We start from the raw sequence: 9,753 nt of genomic DNA on the forward strand, positions 1-9,753 counted from the left end.
ACACATGCTGGAACTTTTTTCTTTGAAATGTTTTATAGTTTCTGAGTTATTTAATTTAAACGCCAAATGCATTCTCAATGGCGAAAACACAAACTTTGGCACCACGTGTTAAAAAAAAAAGTGTTTTGATTTTTCTGATTTAAAAAAAAAAGAAATATATATATATATATATATTTTTTTTTTTCAAAGACGTCCACAGACGTCTTGGGCTATGCACGTGCGGTAATACCCAAGGCGTCCACAGACGTTTTGGGCACAAAATGTGTTAAACATATTAAATTATTATACATCTTAACTATAAACATTTTCCTGTGTGTCCTTGGTGTGACAGGTTCGCGTGGACAGCGGCATCCAGGAAGGAAGTGACATCAGCATCTACTATGACCCTATGATTTCTAAGGTCACACCTTTATGTAAAATCAAGCGATTCTTTTTTCAACATTATGTTAAGGGAAAATATCTTGAATTTTACATACTAAGCACCTGAGATTCCTTCTTAGAGTTACAGTTACAAACATAATGCGTGATTATAACGAAACTAACGGCAATGCAGGTGTCAACAGCAGTATTTTGTCCCTCTGTGCTCACCATAGTTGGTGACCTATGGTGCTACACGAGCTGAAGCCCTGGCCAAGATGGAAGAGGCCCTTGATAATTATGTTATAAGAGGTACTCACATGACTTTACACAATAGTCTCGTAAACACACACATATCCAACATACACACTTATTCCGTATATTCACTCTTACTTTCTTGGTTTCAGGTGTGACCCACAACATCCCCCTATTGAGAGAGATTATCACCCACCCACGCTTCATCTCTGGTGACATCAGCACCAACTTCCTGCCAGAGGTCTACCCCGATGGGTTCAAAGGCCATCAACTAGGGGCTGAAGGCCGCAGGGAGCTGCTCGCCTCAGCTGGAGCGCTCTACGTAGCCACCCAGCTCCGCTCACAAAAGTTTCTGGGCAGCTCGCGGTAAAGTTCTGCCCATAGCCCTCTCTTTCAAACACATCAAATCCAGACTGTAACAATTGACCTACAGTATCACCTACAATTTAGCTGTGGACTGTCGGCACCAATCATCTTATCAGCATCTATAAGCCCATTGGTACTTCCCATTGGGAACATGGGCCTGTTTCCGCTTGTTTTTCACTTGTCTCAAACAAAGTTCCTTATCTTAAAAACAACACAAAAAAGCTAATGATAGCGCATGCAAAAAAGGTCAAAAATTATAAATTCTCAACAGATTCACCACAAAAATAAAACATTCATAGAATTTTTTTATAAATACATCAGAACAATTTGAAAACATCCGTAATCCCATTTATTTTTCTGTTTATTGATAAGCACACTCATTCATACAGTTGTACAGAACTGGGAGGAGAGTGAACATAAACATTTACAGCATTATTGTACTTTTGTTTAGGTTTTTTTCCTCCATACATTAACTCTCCCCACTCAGTGTTCCATTTCAAAAACCTTTTGTTTTCACAGTAAATCATGTGCCATTCCCCCCCCCCCATTTTTCTATATGCATGTGTATACATACATATGTAACCCCCCCTCCCCCCTCCCGCACCAGAGTAAGTGTCCAAGTGTTCGTACAGTCTGTTCCATTTGCATCGAATGATAGTCTGTGTGATGACAATTGTATGAGAGTATAAATACAAAGACAGAAAATAGAACCTGTTGATATAAACATGAGACATAGTGATGAAGGTAACAATACTGTGATAGTGTTAATCACTGTAGTATGTGTAAGAGTTCCCTGCTTACACCAGTTCCATGGATGTAAGATATTAATAATGGTAGACATAGTAGAATTTATTTTTATTTTTATAATAATACAAAAAAAAATAGGCATGGTCAGGCCTCCGAGAGAGTCACTAGATGTTTCCTATACTGATTTTATTTCTTCTGTTTTGTGTGTGTGTGTGTGTGTGTGTGTGTGTGTGTGTGTGTGTGTGTGTGTGTGTGTGTGTGTGTGTGTGTGTGTGTGTGTGTGTGTGTGTGTGTGTGTGTGTGTGTGTGTGTGTGTGTGTGTGTGTGTGTGTGTTTCAGGGTGTCTGCTGTTACTCTGGAACAGGAGCAATGGGAGCTGTGCGTTGAACTGGGGAATGACCACCACATGCTGTCTGTTACTAGATCAGGAAACGCCTATACTGTGAGAGAAAGAGAGACACACACACACACACACACACACACACACACACACACACACACACACACACACACTTTGACACATGTTCATAGTCTGTGTGGTTAGATGTCTAGAAAGGTTGTCCAGAAAAGGCCCCTGATAAATATGTAGAAAACCTAAATAAATGAAATCTCTCTGGCATACATTATAATATTTAGATGGGAATGTATTAACCCATTCTGGACGGGAACCCCTTTTGGTGTTTTAACTAAGCATTATGTTATACTTTAGCTATTTTTCAATAGCTAAAGTAGCTACAAGCTACCGAGTGGTGCGCTACGAGCTTGTAGGTCTGCTATTTTTGAAAAATCATTTTTTTTATTTCGAAGTCAGGCCTAAATTGGTTAAGTCAATGGAATCAACCAAAATTACATGTATAATTTGCAGTAAAATACATGTATAACTGTGTGTGTGGTGTGCTCGTGCGTGCAGGTGGACGTAGATGGAGGTAGTGTACAGGTTAATGGAGAGTGGAACCTGGCGTCTCCTCTACTGCCGCTCACGGTCAATGGCACAACCAGGATATTGCAGGTAACATTACACATGTCATTTGATTAGTTTACTGTACTCACCATGGGGTTGTGTTATTAGGGTAATGGGCATAAGAAATATGAATACAGAGTCGAATGAAAATGACAGATGAGTTTGATTTGTGATCCTGTTTTCCAGTGTTTGTCCAGAAGTGCTTCAGGAGAGATCGTGTTACAGTACCTCGGTACATCGGTAAGTGTTGGTGTGTGTCTGATAGGGCTTTTAAACTTTTTGATATGTCTCACATGGATGTTGCAAGGCATACAACACACACACACACACACACACACAGAACACATCAAAGGATCAATTCTGTTTTTTATTTTATTTATTATTATTTTTAATCAATGTTTTGCAGCATTTTTTTAGAGAGACATCAGGAATGCTAAGGAGACCTAGCCTGGCTAATAAGCCAGACTCAAATCACACTGTCGTGTGGTATTTGAGTCTGGAGATGCTGTGTATGGATCTTGTTTCCCGGGGGGCGGGTTCAAACATTTTCTCTTTGACACAATTGGTCAGAGCTACTGTCAGTCAAAGGTCTCAAGCATTGAACGTCACTGTACCAAAGCCCGCCCATATTGCATACCGTGTCCCGATTGGCCACACCAGTTCTCTGGTGTAGGAAATGGGCGTACAATTGAGCCTCTCCAGACCGTAATCCGCCGGCAGGCAATTTTTATTTGCCAACGGTTGATTCGGTCTGGCTTATTAGCTAGGCTAAAGGAGACCGTGCAGGAGAGAAACGGCAGGAAAGCAAAGATGGCGACATAAAGTGAGACAGATAGTAGGAAAGCTGTGTAGGGGAAGCACAGGGGCAACTTGCTACTGGCATGTTTAAATCGTGTGTAGATACAGTTGGAGGCCATCGATATTGTCCTTTTCTTTTTGCTGAGGTTTGCGTGATCTGCGCAAAACCCCTTTTGGTGTTTTAAACATGTTATAATTTAGCTATTGAAAAATAGCAGATCTACAAGCTCATAGCGCGCCACCGAGTGGCGCGCTACGAGCTTGTAGGTATGCTATTTTTGAAAAATCGTGAAAATATTTATTTCAGAAAACTGGAGGATTTAGAAGGATTTTTTTAAATTTTGAGGTCAGGCCTAAATGGGTCAAATGATAAGGGACAATATCGGTGGCACCCAACTGTAAGCCAGCTGAGTCCTACATGTGGGTCTGGTGTTTTATTCCAGTGAAGGGCAATTTCAAAGTTTCATGTTAAACTGCTGTCAGTCAGATCTACTAGGCACATTGTTGAAGCTGGCTACCAACCACCAAGAATTATAAGGAAGTTTGGCACAGTGGTGTAGGAAATGTCATGCATGCTTCCGAGGCCAATGTTCAAAGCTCTCCTGCAGAGCCACAAAGCTAATGCCTTCCTGATGTTCGTGTGTGTGTGGTGTGTGGTGTGTGTGTGTGTGTGTGTGTGTGTGTGTGCGTGCGCGCATGCTGAGCATGCTGTGTAATTCCTAATAATGGTAAATGGTGCATTTATATAGTGCCTTTATCCAAGGCGGTTTGTAGATTGTGCATTACATCACCGATCTCATACACCGATGGCGGGGGAAACCATGCAAGGCACCAAGTTACCAACCTGCTCATCAGGAGCAATTAGGGGTTCAGCGTCTTGCTCAAGGAAGGACACTTCGACACTAACTCTGAGGGAGCCTGGGATCGAACCTTCCGGTTCCCAAGTGGGTTTTAGACCAAAAGTGGATCATCAGATGTTTTTTTTAGTTACCGGTATTCATTCAATTGTGTCGCAAATTCATGGACAATTCAAAGGTCATGGAATCGGCACATGTCCTTGTCCAACATCCCTACATCTACTAAGGCATTCTTGCCCTGAGCTCTCCTTCAGACTTGGCTCTGATTTACTGCTTCCACCTGTGTCCGGTACTCCTGAGAATGTGTGGGAAAGCAGACTTTTCTGCACTCTGCCAGCGGGGGGCCCTAGAATGCTACAGCTAGAGGAGAAGGAGCACAATCCCTGTATCTTTAGACACAAAGCTAAAGGAAGACCGCTTGTTGGCATCCCTGGGGGTGCCTGTCATTCTTTCTTTCCATTTTTTCTATTTTGAAGCCTTCCCTCCTGTGCTTTTTAGTGTTTTTCGAAGGTTTGATCTTTTCCTGTCAACCTGTAGTGTTATAGATCATTTTGGACAAATACGTTAAATATTTTAATCTCCTTCTTGTCTAAATGTGACATACTGTTGTACCTCTTCACATGTCCACTTACATCCTCCCATATTGTATAACACAAATGCTACCCATTTTAACAGTGATGTATTATTATACCTAACACTTTTACATTTTGAGGTTGCGTTGTGACTTCTGCATGACCCATGTGGTTTCCGTGTTGTGATTGTTTGGTATTTCTGGGAAATGAACCTGTAACCTTCTGTTTCCCAGTTAGCCTCTATATATTCAACTATGACTGGAAGTTCATGCTGTCTCGCTAGGAGTCGCTAGCAATCCACTGCCAGCCGGCAGTGGATTGTGTCATTGGCAGTGGATTGTGTGGTTGTGCCATTGGCAGTGGAATGACACTGGCAGTGGATTGTGTGGTTGTGCCATTGGCAGTGGAATGACACTGGCAGTGGATTGTGTGGTTGTGCCATTGGCAGTGGAATGACACTGGCAGTGGATTGTGTGGTTGTGACATTGGCAGTGGAATGACACTGGCAGTGGATTGTGTGGTTGTGCCATTGGCAGTGGATTGTGGCAGTGTCCAGACAGAGGGATATAAAATACGAAGACCATATTTCAGTCCAGTGTTGGCATTATAATCTATGCCAATATCCCAGTTGTTAGGCACATACAGTATGTGTGCTGGTTTGTCTTACCTGTCGTGTGTATGTGTGTGTGTCTGTTTAGTTTAAAGTGCGCGTCCTGTCCAAACGGGCTGCAGAGCTCAACTCCTACATGCCAGAGAAAGTTCCAGAGGACTCGAGCAGCATCCTGCGCTCACCCATGCCAGGAACTGTGGTCTCCGTGTCCGTCAAGCCTGGAGACACGGTAAGGACAGCATCGGAATCCCCCTCCCACATGTCTAAAAGTCCTGAAATGGGGGACTTTTAGAGGGAGGGGAGGCAAAATGTATTCTAAATTACTGCATTTTCTGGAGTTAACTCCTGGTAAATAAACACACGTGTATATATAAAAAACACAAGTAAAATGTTGCATATAACAACTCCATAATAACCCCCACCTTTCTCTCCCTCCCTCTCTGTCTCCCTCCCTCTCTGTCTGTCTGTCTGTCTGTCTGTCTGTCTGTCTGTCTGTCTGTCTGTCTGTCTGTCTGTCTGTCTGTCTGTGTGTGTGTGTGTGTGTGTGTGTGTGTGTGTGTGTGCGCGCAGGTTGCAGGGGGTCAGGAGATTTGTGTGATTGAAGCCATGAAGATGCAGAACAGTATGACTGCTGCCAGGACAGCTAAGGTCTGTTTACTACTGTTTATTGCTGTCGGGAGGGGGGAAACGTAACTTCATCTGTCGTGAAAAAGTAGCCATTGTTTATTATGCTCACAAGTGAGCTTGTAGATATTTTCAGGAACAAGATTTGGTGTAGAGGGAAATACTAGTGTGGTAATGTATAATCTCTGCTGTGTCCCTTATGGTATGCATTCTAGTCAAAGAGTGTATTCAAAGATTAAACGCTTCATATATTATACAGTATGATCTTTATAACCTTTCAGTTTGTATAAAACAACTGTTCCCTTTAACCACATGAACCCTTGCATCCCAATTCTGGGCATGTCATAATAAGCAAACATTTGTCGAAAATAATGGTGACTGAAAATAGCAGATCTACAAGATCACAATGCGTTTCAACGTCATTTTTGGAAAAATATATTTGGTGTAGAGGTGTATCATATTTGTGTATAATTGAATAACAATGTGGGCCCGAGCGGCTGCCAGTCTACTGTATACCTATCATTAAAGGAATACCTGTGTGTGTGTGTGTGTGTGTGTGTGTGTGTGTGTGTGTGTGTGTGTGTGTGTGTGTGTGTGTGTGTGTGTGTGTGTGTGTGTGTGTGTGTGTGTGTGTGTGTGTGTGTGTGTGTGTGTGTGTGTGTGTGTGTGTGTGTGTGTGTGTGTGTGTGTGTGTGTGTGTGTGTGTGTGTGTGTGTGTGTGTGTGTGTGTGTTCAGGTGAAGAGTGTCCACTGTACACCAGGGGAGACGGTGGGAGAGGGAGACCTCTTGGTTGAACTAGAATAACCTTCTGACGACACCATGTTGGCGATGTTCACAACTGGCTACTTCCTGACGGGATACATAGATACACAACAAGACAGGATGAACACCTGTAAAGAAGGAACATTCCCTCTGTCTGTTCTTTTTGTTTCCTTTTCTTCTTTCCCACATTTTGTAGGGATTCTTTTGTGTGAAGGTGGCTTCTTTGACCAAGTGGTTTAACTATTAGACCAACTGTGTTGACATTTCTTGTGTTTCCCAAGCCCTTGGCAATCATGAATGTGTCGATACCTGCTCTGTTTATAGTGCTGCACCAACACTAAAACAGCACATGACCAGGGGTTGGTGTGAATGGTTGCCCCCGAATTGCACAGGGCAAGTACAAAATTATATGAGCAAACCTGTAACGTCTATACCAGTGCAACTCAATAACTTGCACAGAAAAGAGCTTATTGAAGACTCTGCCCTGGCACATTAGGTATATGCACGTACCAACCACTACACACACTTCAGCCCACAAACAAGACATCTCTGCTGGGCATGCTCTTTGGCATTATGCCTCTATTCCTTCCTCTATTACATGTTCAGGCAAGTGGGGTTTTGTTTTTGTAGGGACTGGGAAGTAACCTTTTGTTCACTTTTCAAACAATATGAGATATTATCGGTATATTATCTGAGCAACTTCAACTGAGCAATTATGTTTCACTCATATTTTCATTCTGCAGATTTGTCTGTAGATTTTTAATTTTTGGGGCAAGTGAACATCACCTTTGGGCAAGTAGGACATGACCTGTAGTTGCTAGATGGCCAAGTGCTTTTGAAACATTAGTGTCTGTCAACCCCTGGACCATTGTCACTTTTTAGAATATCGTACTGTATCAGTGCAGAGAAGTGCGAAAGTCCATACTTCGGTCAAAGGGGAGATTTGGAGATTAGGCTACTTTCCCTTTATTGAGCCTTACATGTTTGGGTTCAGCTGTTGAGTGTCTGTCTTTGTGATGTGCTGAGAGATTTTTGGATTGGACAAGAGTTTGGTGAAATTGTGATTGGTCAAGTGATTACCTGGTTATTGGAAACGCTTGTCGACTTTGTCCCTCATTACTATAGTTGTGCCTTGGGTTAGGGTTACTTCTTTGAAGTGAGGATTTCACTGATGTTAATTTGCTGTGTTAAATACTGTAGATGTATAAATATGACTTGAAATTACTCTAAATTCAGAAAATCAAATACCTCTTGCATTTAAACCGATTCTTAACAGAATACATACAGTATACATGTTTGTATAATGATTTTTATTTAATTTGGATCCTTCAATGTCACTGTCTACCTAACACGTCATGAGATCCCCTGTCATTTTTGTGTAGTATACATTTTATTCATAGCTGCAGTGCACAGACAGCAGTGCTACCTGGAGGCCTTTGTTAAAGACCTTAGCATAAGCCAAGGGACAAATAAAGCGATTCCGTTATTTTCCTACCATTTCATGTTCAAATACCTTTGGAGGGTGTTCCTGTTAGCATTGTAATGGTCTTCTTTCTTCCTTCTCCCATGGTATTTTTTTGTGTAAAAAGAATCTAGTTTTTTTATTTCCAGCATTTTCATCTGGGGACAAAATCAACTAAGGTGTGTGTGTGTGTGTGTGTCGTAAAAATACAATAAACCTGATCTTGCCATTTTAGCATATCTTGATGCTTTAACAGTAAAGTGTTCATTGTATTCTTATGGCAGACATACATGCACACTTATTACTTACCATATTTGATTTTTGTCCCCAGATGAAAATGCCGGAGAAAAAAATGTAGAAAGGCTATTCTTTTAACATCTAATCCCCCCCTTATTATTAGTTACAAATTGTAAGTACAAATTGTTTCTTTCACAATTTTCAATTGTTTTTTTTATAAAGTTCAGAACAATAATAAAAATCCTGGCAACAAAACCTGATGACAAATTTGTCGGTCAGTCCCATTAGGGAAAGACCAGGGCCACACAATCCGCCGCTCCCGAACTATGCCGGGACTTGGAGGGCTGGCGTGTGGAAGGACTATGCTCTGTGGGTTGACTCATGTCCAGGCCCCTCCTACGTCTCACCAGGTCCACTCCTGCTCTCACAGGACCTGTGCGTTGCACCAGCCTCCCAGCACCAAACACTTCATTCAGGCTATATACATGAATTTGATCCACGTACGCGCCTGCTTCCTGCACTAAAAACAGGTCGGTGACCCAATGACCATTGATTTGACGCCCCCCTCAGGACACACACACACAAATATCTTGATCTATTAAGTTTGCGGGATGAACAAACACTACTGAGTTTGGTGACTACATGGCCTTTCCTCGAGTCTAGTACCACACCAGGCCAAAATGTCCTCGTCTATTTTAAAGGCACTTCATAGATTTGTTTTCAGAACGTTTTCAGAATAGTAAGATAGTATGGCCAAAAAGTACCGTTTATACGTGTGGTGGGGGCTCAGAGTGCTCCCACTAAGGAAAGTAGGCTTTCTAATGACACCTTTGTTTTGGTGAGTAGCAAAAACGTTATTTTTATTTACGCTAAAGAGGAGAGGCTGGTCTGAGTTCCATGTGAGATTTAAAAGCGAAAGTAGCATAGCCTTACTGCAGAGTAAGGCTATGGACCAGAGCTAGACTTGTTAATACACTCTGTGGGGATGCACAGAATATACCTATAAATATTTACTGATATCACACTGATATCACTGTATTGACATGCATGGTGCCTCTACTGCTTAAAGTATCAATTCATGAACACACTCAATGGACTGATGCAGCCAATTTACCATCTGGAGTACAGCACATGGATGGTGTGG

At 42.0% G+C, this 9,753-nt stretch overlaps 1 protein-coding gene across 1 annotated transcript in view; it reads left to right on the plus strand.

Moving 5' to 3' along the window:
• The window catches only part of pcca (propionyl-CoA carboxylase subunit alpha), a 34,735-nt gene extending 26,328 nt beyond the window's left edge, over positions 1-8,407 (plus strand). Inside the window, exons 15-23 of the mRNA XM_079512721.1 lie at positions 332-400; positions 594-669; positions 765-978; positions 2,065-2,167; positions 2,636-2,734; positions 2,873-2,926; positions 5,612-5,752; positions 6,094-6,171; positions 6,884-8,407. Of these exons, the coding sequence (XP_079368847.1) occupies positions 332-400; positions 594-669; positions 765-978; positions 2,065-2,167; positions 2,636-2,734; positions 2,873-2,926; positions 5,612-5,752; positions 6,094-6,171; positions 6,884-6,952 (903 nt within the window). The 3' untranslated portion in view covers positions 6,953-8,407. The remainder of the gene's footprint in view (positions 1-331; positions 401-593; positions 670-764; positions 979-2,064; positions 2,168-2,635; positions 2,735-2,872; positions 2,927-5,611; positions 5,753-6,093; positions 6,172-6,883) is intronic.
• Positions 8,408-9,753: the final 1,346 nt, after the last annotated feature.

This window comes from Electrona antarctica, assembly GCF_951216825.1.
Source record: "Electrona antarctica genome assembly, chromosome: 10".
In the NCBI taxonomy this organism is placed as follows: domain Eukaryota; kingdom Metazoa; phylum Chordata; class Actinopteri; order Myctophiformes; family Myctophidae; genus Electrona; species Electrona antarctica.